Here is a 21006-nt window from a genome sequence, read left to right as displayed (position 1 = left end):
CTGCCACAGAACTGCCTGTCTTTCAGGAATGATACAGGGATCTGGCATTCTGCAGTCCATGGGGTCGCAGAGTCAGGCACAACTGAGAGACTGACCAACAACAAGGACGCAGTTTTAAGTGACCTAGATCACAGTCACTTTTGGTCAAAAACACACAAGAAAATTTCCTATAGAAGTTAGACCATTCTTTAGGCTGGGGTATAATTTGTGCAGTAGATTTGCTTTTGGCGCTCCTAGATTTTTGTCTTCTTTTGTTTGGTCTTTCAGCATTTGGTGAGACAAGAGAGAACCTCATCCATCATGAGACTTCCAACGAGTCTTGTGTGAAAAAAAAAAAACAGGTAAAAAAGCTCAGTATGATGCTGAGACACAGGATAACATTATGCAAGAAAGTAATACTGAGGTCTTAGAAACAGAGTTTACATAATTTCTTTTGTCTTTTTTGCTTTCAAAAAAATATAAAGCCCACAAAGAGGGTTATTTATGAAAAACAGAATTCCACAGCCTGCTTTAGCCATCAGTGTAGGAGCACCTTTTCAAATGCAAGTTGTTTTCCCCAAAATTCCTGAAAATTCTGAGAGGTTGTGTAATATTGAATGCTTTCAAAGACTCAAATCGGGAGCTGGACAACAGCTCCAGGTCCTAGAAGTGCTTCCAAATCTGAGGTTTTCTTATTTAAAAATTTAAAATTCCTCATGTACCTGCCTTGAACATCCCAATCCATGATCATAAGCACAGTGAATTTTTATTTCATTGTGGACCCCTCTTTATGGGTTAATTCTACATGAGAGGTAATTTTGATTAATGAGAGGTAACCACTCCTTCCCTCAAGAAATGCAAAGAACCATGAAGCAGAACCAAAGAAATCCAAGAAACAAAACCACAGCCAATGTTTATTCTTGATTGTTGTCACTACATCTTTCATGCTTCCTTATTTTCCTTCACCATTAAATATATAATAACCAAAACTTTATTAATATACACATAAAGGAAACGTGCACAGCACATGAGCATGGTGGGTGGTGAGTAAACATGGTGAGTGGTTGGTGTTTGCAACCAGGGTCTGTGACTCAGGCCTCTTCAAACAATGAAGTGTTTCTGTTCAAACTGAGGGACAGGTCTGCCCTTTTATTTTTTTTCCTGAGACTCTGCTTTGTTCTTTTCTCCAACAAATGTTTTAAAATTAGTGAAATACCAAGGGAGATATGGTGGAAGGAGACACAGGATGGAATTAGAAAAAAGCATAAATGGAATCCAGAAAGCTCTGTGATGGGTGACTGATAAAACCTCTTGAGGAAGCAAAAATAAACAGAGTATTTCATCAGCCCCTCATTCCCTAAGAGGGAAAAATACACACATTTTTGTGTTTGGAGAAATAGCTATGGCATTTGCAGAGTAGAAAAGTGTCATGAGAAATTGGAAAATATCTCTAATGTCTATAGCACATGAAATATCTAAAAGTAATAAAATATCGAAAGACAAGAGAGTTTATCTGTAAAACTGGCCATGCACATGTTGGATGAAAAGTAAAAGTATGGGATTAAATGGTTGTGTTACTGAAATAGCACTTGGTACATAAACTCAAACATTCTTTTTCACATTCAGTTTCTCAGAGGCTTGACTTCAGATGCCTGAGCACTTTCAGCATTATGTTGGCCTTTATCCCTCTTCATCCGGAAAAACACCACTGCTAAAATTATACCTAAAAGAGAAAAATCAGAGTCAAATAGATGAAATCTTACAATGTACTGTCACATTCATTTATAAAGTAGCACTCTGGTAGGAAAAAATGACTCATATAATTTCACTTTGTGAGTGGGTCAACAAAGCTTCGTTGTCATGGTGATTAAGGGCTTCTAGGCATGGGTTTTCTTGGATGAGTACGATTATCACTTATCTTGCTGTCAGTGTGTAACAAGTCCCAAGTTATATATAAGCTGATGGCTATCCCCAGGCCTCTGTCAAGGGATATAGGACTTTATGCTTGCACTACCCTGAAGACTAAGTGTATGAGCAGCTGACAGAGTTCCTGAACTTAGGACACAGTCAATAGATGTTGATTCCAGTCCTCCTTCTCCTTCCCTGGAGGAAATAGTCCAATGAGAACAACCAGAGAGCTTTTCTTGGATTTGTCAACCTACCTAAAGCCTACTTTCACCAAGTATCACATTTTCTTTCACACCTTCCTCATGGCTCCAGCTTGAGTAGACTACCTAACCTCTCTGCTTTCCCTCATCTCTGGCCTCCTACAAAATTACATTGTGTGTTTTAGCACTAAATGTGTACTACAAACCAGAGACCTATATGAAAAAGGAGATTGTTTCTAGGAAATTAACCTGGCATTAGGGTCACAGGAGGAATAATGGCAGAAAAGACTGGATGCTCAGAGGCCCATTAAGAATCTTACAATAATCCCAATCCTCATATTTTGAAAAAAAGTAAGGATATGAAACTACAAGATCCTATTACTTCTATCTGTAGATCACCAAATTCATCCAATCTTTAACTTGTGGTAAAATTTTGAGAGTAAATGGTCATGCTAGAAAACCATGGCATGTAAGCTCAAAAATCCTTTCAAGATGAGAAGACAAATAGAATAAGAAAAGGCATAGACGTAGGGGGGAGTTTGGTAAGTGAGTAAACCTCAAAAGCCAGCTCAATTAGCATAGATTTGCAGCAAACTGTTGTCAGAGAGAAATAATGGTCACCATGCATATATTAGGGACTTCCTTATAGCTCAGACAGTGAAGAATCTGCCTAAATGCAGGAGACCCAGGTTTGATCCTTTGGTTGGGAAGATCCTCTGGAGAAGGGAATGGCAACCCTCTCCAGTATTCTTGCCTGGAGAAGCTCATGAACAGAGGAGCCTGGTGGGCTATGGTCTGTGGGGTCGCAAAGGATTGGACACAACTGAGCGACTAACACTACTATTACTATGCACATATTAGGATGGGCCATGGTCACGTCACAAAGCCCCTTCTATATCATAATAATGAGGAATACAAACAGAAGGGTATAAGGAAATGAAATCCCTTTTAGAGCTATGAATCAGAATCCAGGGTGGTAGACCGAATGATGGCAGAAAAGAACAGATGCCAAAAGAACAATGAAGAAGACTTAGAATAACCCCAGCTCTTCCTTTAAAAGAGAAAGGATGTGAAACTCTGTCAACTCCTTCACTCAAGTGCATGTGAACTGATGAAGTATCTACTTCTAATACTTAATTTGTGGTGAGAACAACCATTGAAAGAGGGTAAAGACTAGAGTAGACACTGAGCTGTTTACAAAAAAGAAGACAGGGAACTCTGCTCTCTAGGGGCCAAGGCAGAGTGAGGCCTGCGATGCAGTGGAATTATTCTGAGATAATAAAGAATCAAGGTCCACAGTCACAATAACACAAAAGGGGGAGTTCTGCAACATGTCAGGTCCTTCAGACATGCCCGCATCTCCACTGGAAGGCCAGCTTCTACCTATTCCAACAATGGCAGACTAGACCCTAAGCTCTGTGAGTGAAAGATCCGTTTATGTCACCATGTCTTCCACCAGGCCCAGTACCTGACACATAACAGAGGCACAGCTACTGCATTTCTTTCTCCTTCATCATGAAAGCTTGGTAACTCAGAGTGAGATACAATAATTTATTCTTTAAAGCCGCATATGTGGTGTTTCCCAAATTAACCAGCAAGGCAGTGATGGATGGAGGGTAGTACCAAAGCAGTAACTCCCAATCAGGAAGGCTGGCTATGGTTTGCTGGTGATCTATATTCTTGGTTATTGCCCAGGTTGCCATTTGAGCAGCCCCAGCTCAGCCTATGAAGTCAGACCCTCGTGTAAGCTCATGTTTCTGAGGCCCAGGGCAGAAATCCTTGAAACTATACTCACCAATGACCAAAAAGGTGGCAAGGAGTATGCCAACTGCCATGCCCACCGGGGGTATCCCAGGCATGTGAGCCGCTGGCTGGAAACACCTATTTTCCACACACTTGCAGAAAGTAACTGAGAAACAGAATAATATTTGGTAGATAAATTTTCAAGCAAACAACTGCAAGATCCTGTATTAAAGATAAGAATTCTCACAAATTACCATATTGAGAGACATTATCCCAAGTTGCCTGTGGCAAAATATCTACCTGGCAAAGAGACAGTCCCTTCCATGGGTTGCCAGCCACCATCACTGATGCGGATTGGGATGTTGTAAACTCTCTCCTCAAAGCCCGTGTGCTTGGTGGAGAGGCGGGCATGAGTTCCTGTCAGAAGAGGGGAAAAAAATGACTGACGTGAAAACACAACTGTGGGCCCCTGGATGAGCAGGAATAAAGCTAATCTCTGTCTCATATATGAATGGTTAGATGAAAGTGTGAGTTAAACTACCACAAGTATCACCACTCCACAGGTACCCCCCATAATGTTAAAAAGGATGCTGAAGCAGCCATCAAATTCTCAATTCCTGACTTCGCTGTAGAAATGAACACTAAATGCAGCAGGTTGTCATTACTCCTGGTAGTTATGTTCCATAAAGTGGCCACAAACACTGAATTAGAAAACATATTTGAAGAAGTAATTGCTAACATCTTTCCAAATTTGATGAAAACTCTACATCCTCAGATCCAAGAAGATCAGCAAATCTCAGGAAAAAGAAAAGTGAACACAACTACACCAAGGTATATAATACTCAATTTACTGAAAATTAGTGAAAAAGAAAATCTTAAAGGTATCCAGAGAAAAAAGGATATTATACTCAAAAGAACAAAGAAGAACCAACACAATCCAGAACACAGTGAAGAAATGTCTGTAAAGTACTGAAAGAAAAACTCTGAGTAAGTTTAAAAGTACTCCAATCACATGTTCTCAGGTCACTATGGAATTAAATTAGAAATCAGTAACCAGGAAAATGTGGGCAGTCCCCACATATATGAGAACCAAATAGCCTACTTCTAAATAACCCATGTGTCACAGGAGAACTCTAAAGGGAAATTAGAAAGTGTTTTGAACTGAATGAAAATAATACATCAAACTTTATGGAATACAGCTAATACGACACTGAGATCAATTATAACACCAAATGCCTACATTAACAAAGAAAAAAATTCTCAGTTGCTTCAGCTTCCACCTTAATCAAAACAGAACCAAAAAACAAGTTAAAAACAACATAAGAAGAATACAGGAAATAATAAAGATCCAAGCAATGAAATGTAAAACAAAAAATAAGGCAAAATCAATGAAACCAAAAGTTCATTCAGTGAGATTAATAACCTCTAGCCAGACTGTTCTGGACCAAAATAGAGGCAAAACTTTCCAATATTAGAATGAGGTGATATCACTACATATTCTGTAATTATTAAAAGTAATAAAATATTATGAACAACTTTGTGCCAATGAATTAGACAAATTAATTGAAACAGAGAAATCATTTGAAAGATACAAACTAGCAAGCTCAACCAAAAATAAATCTATAACTTGAGTAGTCCCTTATCTATTAAAGAAATCGAATTTGCAGTTAAGACTTCCTACAAAGAAAACTTTGGGCCAGAAGGCTTCACTGGTGAATTCTATCAAACTTTAAGGAAAAAATAAAAAGCAATTTTACACAAATTCTTCCAGATAATTGAAGAGGTAGAACACTTTCTAAATCATTCTATGAAGCCAGCACTACTCTGATACCAAAATCAGACAAAGGCACTATAAGGGAAAAATATAGGCCAATGTCCCTTATGAATATAGATAGAAATATTCTTAAAATTTTAGCAAATTGAATCCAATCAGTTATAAAAATGCTAATATTTCACATCAAGTAGGCCTTATCTCAGGAAAAGACTGAATTAAGATATAAAAGTTGATTGAAATATTTCACCAACTAACAGACAAAAACAACAAAAACCTAAATTAACCAACAACCATCTAAATAGATGCAGAAAAAACACCTGAAATTTTTAGCATCATACTTCATTAAAAAAAAAACAACAACAACCTCTCAGCAAGTTAGGAATAAAAGATAAAATCCTCACTCTGATAATGGACATCTACAAAAACTTATAGCTAATTTTATACTTAACAGTGAGAGACCATGAATGCCTTCTCCCTGAGATCAGAAGCCAAATGGTTTCTTCCCTCACTACCTTCATTTAACATTGTTCTGGCGATTTTAACCAGTAAGAAAGCAAGCTAAATATATAAAAAGCCATCCAGATTGGAAAGGAAATAAAGCTATTATGATTCACAGACAACATGTAGAAAAACTATGAAAATGTAAGGAAAAGGGGGAGAGAGAACTTACAAGTGAGGTCAGCAATGTTATATGCTACAAGATCAGTACAAGAAAATCATCAGTTATATTTCTATATCCTGGAATTAAAATTTTTAAGTATTTATAACAGCATAAAAATATGAAGCGCTTAGGGGAAATTCTGTAAAACTATACTTAGAAAATTAAAACACATTGCTCAGAAAAATTAGGAAGACCTAAATAAGTGGAGACATAATCATATTCATGGATTGGGAAATTCAATTTTGTTAAGATTTAAATTCTCCCCCAGATTCAGGCACAGATTTATACTATCTCAGTCACAACCGGCATAGGTTTTAGGGGTAGAAACAGACAAGCTTAATTCTAAAATTTATATAGAAATGCAAAAAACCTTGAAAAAGAACAAAGCGAGGACATTTACACTACCCGATTTCAAGTCTTATTATTGAGCTGCAATTATCAAAACATTATGGTGTTGCTATAAAGATAGACAAAGAACTCAATGAAACAGAAAAGAGAGAGTCCAGAAATAGACCCATATATATGTGGTCACTTGATTTTTGACAAAGCTGCCAAGACAATTCAATGTGAAAAGGATATTTTCAATAAGGTGTTTAAATAATTAGATAGCCATATTAAAAAAAAATGAACCTTGACATTCACCATACGTGCACAAAAAAATTAACTTAAAATGGATCATAGAGCTAACTGTAAAAGCTAAAACCATAGCTTCCTTTTCCTCTGGAAGAAAAATAAATAAGAAAAATTTAATAACCTTGACAAAAACTTCTTAAAGAATATGCAAAAAAGTCACAAATTATAAGGGAAAAATATCAATAAATTAGATGTCATCAGAAAAATTTAATTTGCTCTTCAAAAGGTACTGTTACAAAATAAAAATGTAACAGTGCCTGGGAAGAAATATTTGTAAACATATATCTGACAAATAAAGACAACAATAGAAGTCAAATCTTTACTAAATTTTTTAAGCAGGCACAATATTTGACCAGACACTACACTAATGAGGATATATGGATGGCAAATAAGCTTATGAAAAGCCGTTCAACACCATCAGTCACTGCTGCTGCTGCTGCTAAGTCGCTTCAGTCTGTCCAACTCTGTGCGACCCCATAGACGGCAGCCCACCAGGCTCCGCCGTCCCTGGGATTCTCCAGGCAAGAACACTGGAGTGGGTTGCCATTTCCTTGGGCCATGTAAATTAAAACCATAACGAAATACTACACTCCCACTCCAATGGCTAAAATTAAAAACACTGAGCATAGCAAGCATTGAGAATATTAAGCAACAAGAATTCTCATTCACTGGTGGGAATGTAAAATGTTACAGACTATTTGGGAAACAATTTGATATCCTCTTAAAAATTTGACCATATAGCTACCATATGACCACTTCCAGGTATTTAACCACGACAAATGGAAGCACAGGCTCTTACAAAGTACTTCACAAATGTTCATAGCAGCTTTATTTGAAATGGCAAAAACTGGAAGCAATTTAAGTAATAATCAATAAGTCAATGGATAATAAATCATGATATACAATGGAATACTCCTCCGCAATACAAATGAGTGCTGTGTTGATAATATGCAACAACACGGTGAAATCTCCAAATAAGTATACTAAGTGAAATTAACCAAACAAAAAAAAGAGTACACGCTGTTATTTTATTCACATAAAACTCTTGAAAATGCAAACCAATTTACAATGACAGGAAGCAGATCAGTGGTTACTCGCGGGAGATGGACCGGAAAGCCTGGCCTGCTGCAGTCCATGGGGTTGCAGAGTTGGACACGACTGAGCAACTGAACTGACTGAGGGATGGATGAACAGCGTGGGGTGGAAAATAGGGATTGCAACTGAGTATGAACAAACCTGGTGGAGCTGGTGGAGCTGTTCTTACCTGACTGTGCAGATGGCTTCAGTGGCACATACATATGTCAACTTTTGTAAAACTGTATGCTTTAAAGATATGCTGTTAATTGTATGTCAATGATATTTCAATAAAGCTGTTTTTAAAAGATCATGACGAAATCTGTTTCTCAGCTGCCACTGGTTGCTCTGCAATGCTGCTCTGACTGCAAAACCATGCATGTACACCAACTGCTGTCCAACCGTTCGTGTACACCAAAGGGGACACTGAGCGTTAACAATCTGTCCTTTCCCAACCTTGGGGGCTTTCACCCCTCTGGAGAGCTTGCCTGTGCGAGTCTCCACAGCATGAACTTCCTTTCGGGAGCATGGGAGAAAGCTCTGTGCTGAGTGCTGCACACACATCAAGGCAAATTGAAAACTCATTTCATCGCCCATCGGTGTTTTTCTCAATGTTCTTTTCACAACTCACCATTGATTTTGGAAACTTCCCAGTCTTTTTGTAAGCTTTCGCTGCCAAGGGAAAATGTAAAGTGTCGACCCCGAAATGTCGGTTGATCATCATCGGTGGCCTCAAAAATGAGACTTCCGGGTGCTTTGAGGGGATAGCAAAAGAACAAGCCCGTGTACTCCTTGGCCAGCCGTGGGGAGTTGTCGTTCACATCCGTAAGGGTCAGGTGGAATTGCGCCGTGGAACTCAAGAAGGATCCACCTAAGGAATTGAATCATTGAAATACGGTGTCTGCTCTCATTCTCCTCTCAATCAGAAAGGCTATTTCCTTTACTTTAAAAAAATTTACAATTCAGACCTAGTTTCATTTTCTGCTTTAAAAGTCTTGATAATAAAAATAACTAAGAATTATGAATCTGCCTGCCATTGTAGGAGATGTAGGAGACACAGTTTCGATCCCTGGGTCGGGAAGATTCCCTGAAGGAGGAAATCACAACCCACTCCAGTATTATTGCCTGGAAAATTCCATGGACAGAAAAGCCTGGCAGGCTACAGTCCATGGAATTGCAAAGAGTCAGACATAACTGAGCACACACGCACACACCCAAGAATTATGTGCTAATGTTTTATACACGTTACTTCAAAACAATACTGGCATACATTTATTGGTGAGAAGACTGGAGCTCAGAGAAGTTGTGTGACTTGCCCAAGGTCACACAGCAGTGGAGAGTCTTCCAACTCAGGAGATCTGACTCTAGAGCCCACAACTTCAATTGCTCCTCATCACTGACTTAGGCATGGTTAAGTTTTCTAAGCCTCAGGACTTCCCTGTGGTCCCGTGGTTGAGACTTTGCCTCAAGTCCAGAGGGTGAGGATTTGATTCCTGGTCGGGGAACTAAGATCCCACCGGCTGCAAGGCAACGAAATCTGTACTCCACAACTACCGAGCTGAGCCTGCCCACCACAGCTAGAGGGAAGTCCAAGTGCCACAACTAAGACCCGAGGCAGCCAAATATAAATGAATAAATATATATTTTTTAAACTTTTCTAAGCCTCATTTCTTCAGCTATAAAATGTGACTTTATGAGGATCCAATGTGTAGTATTCTTAGAAAATTGTACAGATCTGTACAAATGTTATTTGCTGGGGTATCATGGTAAAAATTTTGACCTTGCTGCCTGAGCAATTAGTAGCTGTGTGATCATTGGTGAGTTACTTATCAGTATCTTGGTTTCTGTATCAAATATGATCAATTATAATCCCTCCCCATAGTGTTGTGTGAGGGGTAAGTGCTTAGAAGGAGATGGTTAGTATAGCAGTAACACTGACGGTTCTCATTCTCCCTGATGTTTCTACAATTTCTGACTCCAACCTGCTTCAATTCCAGTAAATTCTATTTGCCTGCTTTTCCCGTCAGCTGTCTCTTTAACCAAAGGAGGAAGAGCTACCGTGTTCTTGAAGTCATTTCATCGACATGGATCACTCAAGGGCCAACAGCTGCACACCAGGCTGGGTTTTGAACCCTGTTTTTGATTCCCGACACTTCTAAACTGTGATAGGCTTTAGGACACGTCTAAAGTGAAGTGCTGACCCCACGGTACATTTTAGCGGAAGGCGGAGCACAAAGACTTCACCAGAAACTTCCTGCTGATGAAATCAGGAGCTTTTTAAATCAAGAGTTAAATGTGTAGAGTGTGATAGTGGTATGTGTTAGCAGCACATTAACTAGAAGCAAGAGAGAGAGTGCCCCCAACCCACCTCAGCGAGGTCCGTGCGCTCACCCACAACCATTTCAAATTCAGCACACACATCTGCAGGTCCAGCCTCTTTGGTTTAACATGACTACAGTACTTTTGCTCTTCATCTTTTCACAGACAGGGACCATTTTCATGATTCCCACCTACTGGAATTTACCCTATTCCTATTCCCAAACCTGGGCTTTCTGTTTTGCAAGTTTCTTTCTTTGCTCTAAATCTGTGTTTATTTAGTCATACTTTGCTCAGTTCTCATTTTTTTTTTTTTTTGGTAAGTCAGGCAGGTATATTACTATATATTATATAATTCTGGGGCTTCCCTCATAGCTCAGTTGGTAAAGAATCTGCCTGCAATGCAGGAGACCTGGGTTCAATTCCTGGGTCGGGAAGATCCCCTGGAGAAGGAATAGCAACCCACTCCAGTATTCTTGCCTGGACAATCCCATGGACAGAGGACCCTGGCAGGCTATAGTCCATGGGTCACAAGGGTCAGACACGACTTAGTGACTGAACCACCATCACCATATAACTCTATATTACTACGCAGTGGTTTGATCCCACTGCCTGGAGAAACCCACAGCCACTTTGGAGGAAGGCAGGGTAGTTCAGTGGGGGCACAGGAACCTTCCTAGAAGCCGTGGTCCCTGCACACCCCACAGAGGGAGCAGCAGCCCTAAATCCTGCCGGCCTCCAGGGGCAGCCCGGCCTGAAAGAGCCCTGTGGCAGGCACAAGGGTTCTCACCTGGAACATAGCCAAGGAGGGGTGAGCCCTTCCCTCCGTGCTTGGACTCTTCTCGTTTCTCCACTGTCAGATATTCCGGCCATTTGACCCGGTAGAGTTTCCCACTCACCTCGCCTTCCCTCCCACTTCTACTGACGGAGCCCCGATCACTTGTGTTACCTTGTACGCATTTGTGTCGGCTCACCTACTTCCGTTGCCACCACTTGTACCCGATACAGACTTTCAGCTTCCCTGTCCAGCGGCGCTGCACTGAAGATCTCACCAGTGACAGGGTCGATTCTTAGCCAACCTCTCTTGTCGCCTCTCAGTGAATAACTTCAGTAAGAGAAAAGAGCAAAAGAAAGCCCATGTTACCTGCATGAAAACATGGAGATAGTTTATGCACCTCTATGCTGTTATATCAGCACTGTCCCTTGCAGACTATTGACAACATATGTAAAGAAGCATAATTTAGTATTACTAATGCTTGGTAACCCACTCCAGTACTCTCTCCTGGAAAATCCCATGGATGGAAGAGCCTGGTAGGCTACAGTCCATGGGGTCAAAAAGAGTCAGACATGACTGAACAACCTCACCTTCACCTTCAATGCTTTCTTTGCCTACTGTCAGCCTTCAAAAGAAGGATTTGTTCATCCCTACAAAGTGGTTTTTGTACCTGTTTTAATTTTTTTTAAAAAGGTAGAGTCACAAACTCTAGTGAAAAAAGTTAAACTTCTTTTTCAAATAAAACAACCTGGAATTGTCTATTAAAATCCTCCCTCTAGTTGTCTGAATGTTGAGCTTTAAGCCAACTTTTTCACTCTCCTCTTTCACTTTCATCAAGAGGCTCTTTAGTTCTTCTTCACTTTCTGCCATAAGGGTGGTGTCATCTGCATATCTGAGGTTATTGATATTTCTCCTGGCAATCTTGATTCCAGCTTGTGCTTCATCCAGCCCAGCGTTTCTCATGATGTACTCTGCATATAGGTTAAATAAGTAGGGTGACAGTATACAGCCTTGATGTGCTCCTTTTCCTATTTGGAACCAGTCTGTTGTTCCATGTCCAGTTCTAACTGTTGCTTCCTGACCTGCATACAGGTTTCTCAAGAGGCAGGTCAGGTGGTCTGGTATTCCCATCTCTTTCAGAATTTTCCACAGTTTATTGTGACCCACACAGTCGAGGGCTTTGGCATAGTCAATAAAGCAGAAATAGATGTTTTTCTGAAACATCTGAAATGGTAGATGTTAACTAAAGCAAGAAAAAGAAGGATGCTTTAAGCAGAAGAAATTACAGGAACTAAGGCAGAGAGGCCAAGGAATAGCTAAGGGTGTGGGGGCATCAGACATTCCAGGAGTGAGGGGATAAAAATAGGACACAGTGGACAGCAAAGGATGAAGCTCAAGGGATGGAAGGAGCTGGGTCATGGAAAGCGATGTACAGGCAGGGGATGGTGACCTAGTCATGTTTGTGTTTTCAGTGGAACTCATTGGTAGATGCATGAAAGGTGAATTTGAGCGAGAAAAATCTAGAACCAAAGGAAAACAGATGGCTACAGCCTTTTGGGAACAAAGCGTCATAGCCATGAGGATGTCTGTATCTTTGAATAAAAAAAAACTCCACCTCTGGAAATTTTCTCCAAATAAAAAACAATTTAATAAAAGTTTTAAAAACAAATTATACACATACATGCAAAACTTTTCTACAACTTAAAAAATACTGGAAACAACCTACGTGTCTGGGAGTAGGAGAATGATTTAAAAGTAATAATGTTGTTGGTTCAAACTAATTTTTTCCCAGTGTTAGAATATTCCATATGCCAAGCAAGTGTTAGGCTCTGTGTATGGGCAATGAATTAAAAATTGCCTATGTTTGGTTGGATGGCATCACTGACTCGATGGGCATAAGTTTGAGCAAGTTCCGGGAGTTGGTGGTAGACAGGGAAGCCTGGCATGCTGCAGTCCATGGGATTGCAAAGAGTCAGACACGACTGAGCGGCTAAACTGAACTGATGTAGTCAGGATTTCTCAGTGAGATGGAAACCCTCTGGAGGGTTTTCAGAGGAGTTATGTGATTTTACTTCTTTAAAGACCTGCCCTCATTGCAGTGAATGGATGGGTGGAAGAGATGATAATGTGGCCTGGATCACTGCGGAAGTGATGAGAAGCAGGTGAATTCTGGATATATGTCAACAAAAGCATCACTAATATTTACTGATAGATTGGATTAGGATCCATTTGGGTGCTAATGGATTCCAAGTTTGTGGATCTAAAAGAAAGAGAATTAAATTGCTCAGGTTTCAGCAGCAGCTTTGGAGTTGACTTACTCCTAGCATCCCAACTGTTGATTACTCTTCATTCATGAAGTACTCTTTTCATTTGTTTCTTCCAGGACACTATCTTTCTATTTATCTTCCTGATTTTAACTTAATGGTACATACATCATATCTTTTCCTCAGATGAAAGAATGAATATCTATCTGAGGAATGTTCTTAAATGACTTAGTTTTCTCCCCTCATAAACTCAAATTTTTATTCACTTGCCTCTGACTAATGACTTTCTCATGGCATTCTCATGAAGGAGATAGAAGCATTTGTTATGGAGTAAACTGTTGTAAAATTAGGAACATTTTGTGCCCCATCACGCTTAGTAACTCTGACGTATAGAGTAGTATCTACACTAACCATGCAGTACAACACATCTTTTCTCTTATTTGTCTTTGTGAAAGTTGATAAGTGCTTGCAGTGTCAAATAGTAGGTGGGAACTTTACTCTGACAGACAATCAGAAAGACGTCTTGAAACTCATTCCAAATGCCAAAAGGATCACTCAGTGGGAGGCAAGACTCCCCTCAAATATTTAGAGACACTTAAGGAATTGTCATTCATAACATTCATAATCACTTGCATAGGTTTTAAGCCATGCTAAAATATTTGTCATGCCAGGGACAGTAGGGCTGACATTATACAATAGAAACAAAAGATCCAGGTTCAAGTCCTGTCCTTGGGCTTATTAACGAGATGATCTTAAGAAGGTTACATTGATACAGACATGGATGTATACACATCCATCTGTTATCTTGGAAAATTTGATTTATTGTTGTACATATTTAAGGAAAATCTGTGTGGGTTCTATCACCATGAAAAAAACAATGAGAACTACTAAAATGGAAATACTTACACATCTTGTCTAACCTCTCTGCCCACGTACTCACCTTTCCAGGGCTGAGCTCCAGAATGAACCTTGTTGCCCTGGACCTGCTCTGAAGAGCCCCTCAGGGAGACAGTTCCCTTCACCCACTCAGGTGGGTGAATCCACCCCGTCAGGTTTCTACTTTATTTTGCTGCCTAGGACACCTGTCTGCCTCAGGAGCTGGAGCTCGTCTCCGGACCTGGCCCTGTGACCCGCCCAGACACAGGGCCTACCTCTGGGCAGCCGGGTCTCCAGCCCCACCTCCTGGACTCCCCAGCTCTCAGCGGAGACCTGCAGTAGGCAGGCCGGGCTGGAATCTGACCTGCTTCCCACTCCCGAGCCTGGATGCTCCCCGGTGCCCTCCAGGTGACTGGCACCTGCCGAAACCAAGGGCAGATTCACCAAGTCCACAGGGACACAGCTTCAGATCCCTTAGGGGAGAGCCCTCGAGTCAGGCCAGCTTCTCTGCCCCCCCGCCCCCCAGCCCTTCCTCCTCCCACGGGCCGTGACCACAGCACGCAGCCAAGCTTCCCCACACGGCTCCGCTCTACCTGACGTCCAGACCTTCCGGATCCTTGGCAGTCACGTTGCCCACTTTTGTGCCTTTAGCCACAGCCTCACTGACTGTTGCTTCAAATACTTGTTGGAAAAATCGCGGGGCCTCATTCACGTCTGTCACCGTCAGTCTGAAGGTAGCAGAAGAGCTGGCGTTATACTGTACGCCAGGCACCAGAGGCTCAGGATTTTCTGCTTGGACGACAATATTATGAATGGCTACTGTTTCAAAATCAAGAGGCTGTATAGGGGAAAAAAGAAGGAAAATCAATTGGGGGATAATTAACTCCCTTAAAATTCACCCCTAGGCGCCCTTAAAAACACTCTGACAGAGCATCTGTTCTTAAACTAGTGTCAGTAAAAACTTCCTTCTCTGGATAGTAGAGCCATGGAGAAGTTTTTGCTACAGGACTTACCAGGACTTCTAACATGCTAATGTGTGTTCTGACCCTCCTAGAAGAGGGAATCAGTACAGTACTCCTCCAATTTATTTAATCCTGGGGTAATTCATTCATTCAGCAGAAACTTACTGAGTCCCTCAAGACAGTTCTCAGAAGTCACTGGGAAACGCTTATACAGAGATTTCCACATGGTGTGGGGCTTCTCTGGTGGCTCACTGGTAAAGAATTCCACCTGCCAATGCGGGAGATGCAAGTTCAATCCCTGGGTCGAGGGGATCCCCTAGAGAAGGAAATGGGAACCCACTCCAATATTCTTGCCTGGAGAATCCCACGGACAGAGGAGCCCGAAGCAGCTACAGTCCATGGGGTTGCAGAGCTGGACACGACAGCAACTAAACAGCAACCACATTGTAAGGAGGATGATTTCCCAGAAACCTCAGGATTTGAATTTCAAAATAAAAGAACTTAAACTCATGGCAGTTGGGAGAGGTTAGCATAAACTAGAGCATGCCTGCTCATTTTACATCTAAAAACTGTCTCAGAAACTATAAATACCTACCCCTCAAAATGGCCAAAACCTTACTAAAGACAACATAGACTTTTGTGCATGAGAACTTGGTGTGGTAACATCAAACTGGGGCCCCAAACATGGCTGAACAGAAAGAAATGGAGGTTGAATTCCATACGCTGCTAAGGTTCCTAGCAAACTGCTGTCTTAAGGGGAATTACAATGGCCATTAAGAGGAATGTTCCAATTAGACAAGAGCATTTAAGAAGAGCACTTAAAAGCAAGGAATACCTATTTTAACTGGCATGCAGAAGCCTCCAAAAGACTTCAAAATTCCAAAATAGTTTCATTGAAAATTTCATTGCAAAAGCCAGATAAAAAATTAGAGATATAAAAGGTATCCAAAAAAAGACTATAGGACTGATGTAATTCCTACTGCTCCCCTCCACAGAAGTTCACTGAACATCTAGATCACTTCTAAACAAGATAAAATACTAAAACTTTAATTACTGAACATAAATTTTACCCACCTTGGTTTCCTTTTGCAGAGGAACTAAAGATATTTGGATCTATTAGTAAATATGGTTAGTGCCACATTAAAAATGTTTACTATGAGGAAGCATATTTTTCTAAAAATTATGAAATGTATTCATAAATTTACTAGTCTAAAGAATGCTAGGGTAACAGTTCTTAATTGCTTAGCAAGTGTTCACTATAAATTAAGGCTTCTAAGGGTTAAGGATTCTAACATGTGCAAGCTCAGTCACTCATGTAATTTAAAACAATAAGAAATAATTGTGTATGCAAGGAAAATAGGATGTATTTTTTGTTTCAGAGGCCTTTTTTTGGTTTAAAAGGGTATGAGGTATGGCAATATATTGTGTTGAGGGAAATAAAAGTGGTTTTTTTCTAAAGTAAAGCTAGTTATTTTAAAATAGGAAGGAGAAAAATTACGGAAAAACTGTGGACATAGAAAATAAAGAAGCATGAAAGAAAGAAGAAGAGGAAAAAAGAGGAAACCCTGTGCGGTCAAGTTAGCTAAAAAAATTAATTGTTATTATAAGAGTTTTAAAATAAGTTTAAATACTAAAATATTCTTATGTAAAACTAAAACTTAATTTTCTTTCATCTGCTAAAAGGGCAAATTTTATTAGATCAATTAATAAAAAATATCTACTCCTTATGAGAAATTTGAAAAGCTTTCCTTTATCTTTAAAACAGTCTGTTTAGAAAGCAAAGACTTTGTGTTTTATCAAAATAATTTTTTGTGCTTTATATCTTTATTATCAAGTCTTTGATTATTTAAGTAAACTGAGTCATCTCAATATTTGAAAAGCGAAGTTTGGCTCAGAAGTATGTAACTTACTGCATTTGCTCTTGAAAACCTCTATTCTATTCTATTTGAATAATTAAGGGGGTAATTAGGTATTGTTTCATAATGATCTGTGATCCTTTTTAGTTGTGTCCAAATCTTTTGAATTTTTTGGCAGAACTTCCCAAAATCAAATTCTAAGTGAAGTCTTTTTGACCTGAAAATAACTTTGGGATTTTCCAGAGGTACTTTGGAAAAATCAGAAAAGGCATTTTCTTTCTCCTTATAAAAAGAGAGCTGTTATACTAATTAAGATTATTTGATATGTTAAATTATGTGGAAAACTTTGTCAAACAAGTAATACTAAGCTTTTTTTTTTTTAATGATTTGAGTGTTCAGGCTTTTTTCTTTTTTAAAAAAAATTATTTATTTTTGGCTGCGCTGGGTCTTCATTGCTGCACACAGGCTTTCTCTAGTTGCAGCGAGTGGGGCTACACTCCAGCTGTGGTCCTCAGGCTTCTCATGCAGAGCAAGGGCTCTAAAGTGCAAGGGCTTTAGCAGTCATGCTGCACGGTTTTAATGTGTCATGTGGAATCTTCCCAGAGCAGGGTTCGAATCCATGTCCCCTGCATTAGCAGGCGTATTTTTAACCATTGGACCACTAGGGAAGTCCAAACCTTCTTTATGTTATATTTACATAGGTATGTGTTATGGAAATTGTATGAAATTCCTGGAAATCTATTATTTCCTGGTATGATGTTATCAGTCATAATTCTAGTTATCGTAAACATTACTCATTGCAAAGATTACCAAATTTCCTTGTCAATTCCATTACAATGAATTCTTATCAGATATTTAATAATGAGCATTTTAAGGATTTTGTCATTTACAGATAGTTAATTGTTTTATTCTGATGCTTTTGCAAAAGTGTTCCTACAAAACTATTTCATCTTCAGAGAAATCCACAAAAAGAACTTTGAACTGTAACAGGTATTCTAGAGTACAGGTTTCTGATCATTTTAAAATCATAAAACTAAAGTGGGTAAGAATTCCAGAATAATGGAAAAACTAGATTCAAATAGAGCCAGTATTAATTACATTGAATTAAATAAACTGAGGAGGTTGATTATAATTTGTATGACTTTTTGTTCTAATACAGTGCGTATTTCTTCATGTTTTATTTTCCAGATTTAAAGAAATGTTTTCTTTTAAATAATCTATGACTTACAGCAATCAATAAAGTATACCTTTTTAAACAAAAATGACATTTTTTTTTTTCTACGTGATCTCTCCAGAATTCAGAAACTCTCAATACATTCTTTTCATGGCATATAGGTAGTCATTCACATATGTTCAAAAAGAACCTGTTCTGCTCGTAATGGAACACAATTGGAAACGCTGATTACAATACCAAGGCTTGGACTGGATTGTCACATTGGAGAGAGATGTACATAGACTCAGAGAGGACCTTGCTTTCAAGGTTCCAGCAAAGCAATCGTAAAAAGAGCTTACATGGTCAATCACTATTCTTGCTGCGCTTATGTATATAATCAAGCCAAATTTAATGAAAAAAAATTTAAGTTTTACTGGGATTATTCTTGTAAAGAATTTTTTACAAAGCAGGAATAATTGTAGGGAGAAAAATTGTATTTGAACCTTTATGTTCCCCATGGACAGAGGAGCCTGGCAGGCTACAGTCCATGGGATCCACAAAGAGTCAAACATGACTGAGCGACTAAGCACAGCAGAGCAAATCGGACTTTGGGCTTCCCAGGTAGCGCTAGTGGTAAAGAACCCGACTGTCACTGCAGGAGACATGAAAGATGAGGGCTGACCCCTGTGTCAGGAAGATCCCCTGGAGGAGGGCATGACAACCCACTCCAGTATTCTTGCCTGGAGAATCCCATGGACAGAGGAGCCTGGCAAGGTACAGTCCATAGGGTTGCAAAGAGTCGGACATGACAGAAGCGACTTAGCATGCACACATATACCCATAAACTGGACTGAATCCTGAATTTTTCTAGTTTCCTCAAATATCTGGCTACAACTCTCCAAGCTAATGTTTCCATTGTCTCCCACCTTTCTGAATTGGAATCAGTGAGAATGAAGACTGCCCTTGAACCTCCTTGGAAGGGACTCTACCAGGTCCTCCTCACTACCCACATGGCAGCCAATCTTTAGGGTCTTAAACCTTACATATACATCTCACAGCTGCAGAGGAGTCCACCTGACGTCTGGTCTTGTAAAATACTGAATCTCTAAATCAACTTGAGTAGGAAGAGAGGCAGCTGACAGTGAGGTGAATGTTCCCTCCAGGACATCAGATCAACACTTCATACTTCAACTGAACATGAAATTCTCTCTTTTTTTATTTTATTTTTTCCTTCCCTTTCTTTCACTCTGGCATCGGCCTGAGAAGGTAAACCATCATCTGTATCTCCCAGGCCGTTGATAAGGGAGGTAGCCTCTGAAATTTAAAACAACTATGATTTGGGGCTAGGAGAAAACCTAACTGACATCTAACTTGAATAGGCATATGCAACTAACTATCCCTGTGAGTGAATCCATTAACAGTGCTGCCTTGATGGAAGTGATTTGTGTCCTGACAGGATTTATCTTGTCTGTGATGGTTATCATTCTCTGTATGTACCTAGATGGCTGGTACATCGTCATCAGGCAGTCTCTTAGGTTATCTAACTGTACCCCTGAGTGTTCACAAACAAACTGAGATACCTCATTGGTTGAACTCCCTGGATTTACATCAGTGAGTTATAAAGGAAGTGTCAAGAGGTATTCATGACTCAGGATTCACTTTCCTTAGTGGGTCCATTCTTCTCTGGTTAAGTGAAGTGAAGTGAAAGTCGCTCAGTCATGTCCAGCTCTTTGCAACCCTACGGACTATACAGTCTATGGAATTCTCCAGGCCAGAATACTGGAGTGGGTAGCCTTTCCCTTCTCCAGGGGATCTTCTCAACCCAGGGATCGAACCCAGGTCTCCCACATTGCAGGTGGATTCCTTACCAGCTGAGCCACCACGGAAGCCCTCCCTGGTTAAGAGTGCATGTAAACCAGAATATGATTAGGAACCTTTCCTTAATTCTTGAAAATATTGAAAAACTCACTGTTAGAGCAATAGCTGCCCAACAAAAATCCTAAGGCTTTCTGGCCAAAGTTGTTCTTGACATAAGATAGCCCTTGATTCTCTCTCAGTTGAGCAAGGAAGTGTCTATGCTGTAGCCAACACCACCTGCTGGACCTGGAGTAACACTTTCGGGGCAGCTGAAATTCTGGAACATCAGATCACTGAGCAAGTCACTTGCCTTCAAAGGGTGACTCCTGCCATGGGTCTTTCTTTGAATTATTTGCATTTGATTGGTTTGGGGCTTGGGGACCACGGCTCAAGGGCACACGCCACACACGAGGACTTACCCTGCTGGTTAGAGTCAGAGTGCTCTCTCTCATGTGCTGCGTTCCCTCAGAAGCTTTAAATACATGCTCACAACCACTCACTACCGAGTCTCACTGAGCCTAAGGACATCAGAAAGGGGGCAGAGAGAATGACCCACTTAAAAACTCTAAACCTGAAGCTGACACCTGTGACTACCACAGGGATTAATTAAAAAAAATTATGACCTGTGACTATCACACGGAAGATCAACAGAAGCAGAAAGAACTAAAGAGCAGTGTCTGATAATGGCATTTAATGCTTTAAGTTTTTATCACATTTCTCAGATAAGCGAGAATCTGATCAAAATGGGGAAACTGTTAAAGGGCCTCCCTCGTGGCTCATCAGTAAGGCATCTACCTGCAGGGCAGGAGATGCAGGAGACTTGGGTTCGATCCCTGAGTCAGGAAGACCCCCTGGAGAAGGAAATGGAAACCCATTCCCGTATTCTTGCCAGGAGAATCTCATGGACAGAGGAGCCTCGTGGGCTACAGTCCACAAAGAGCTGGACTCGTTGGGGTTGCAAAAAGTCAGACACAA

At 40.2% G+C, this 21006-nt stretch overlaps 1 protein-coding gene across 5 annotated transcripts in view; it reads right to left on the bottom strand.

The window, feature by feature from the left end:
* Positions 1-866: 866 nt before the first annotated feature.
* Positions 867-21006, bottom strand: part of CDH17 (cadherin 17) — an 86552-nt gene continuing 66412 nt past the window's right edge. For all 5 annotated transcript variants that reach the window (XM_043880455.1, XM_043880458.1, XM_043880460.1 and 2 more), the window contains exons 13-18: positions 14797-15041; positions 11263-11393; positions 8604-8843; positions 4131-4247; positions 3883-3996; positions 867-1702 (exon numbers count right to left, since the gene is read on the bottom strand). In XM_043880455.1, coding sequence (XP_043736390.1) covers positions 1602-1702; positions 3883-3996; positions 4131-4247; positions 8604-8843; positions 11263-11393; positions 14797-15041 — 948 coding nt within the window. In that variant the 3' untranslated portion in view covers positions 867-1601. The remainder of the gene's footprint in view (positions 1703-3882; positions 3997-4130; positions 4248-8603; positions 8844-11262; positions 11394-14796; positions 15042-21006) is intronic.

The sequence above is a fragment of the Cervus elaphus genome, chromosome 21 (genome assembly GCF_910594005.1).
Source record: "Cervus elaphus chromosome 21, mCerEla1.1, whole genome shotgun sequence".
In the NCBI taxonomy this organism is placed as follows: Eukaryota; Metazoa; Chordata; class Mammalia; order Artiodactyla; family Cervidae; genus Cervus; species Cervus elaphus.
The sequence above is the reverse complement of the archived record's forward strand: the minus strand, read 5'-3'. Positions and strand labels throughout refer to the sequence as shown.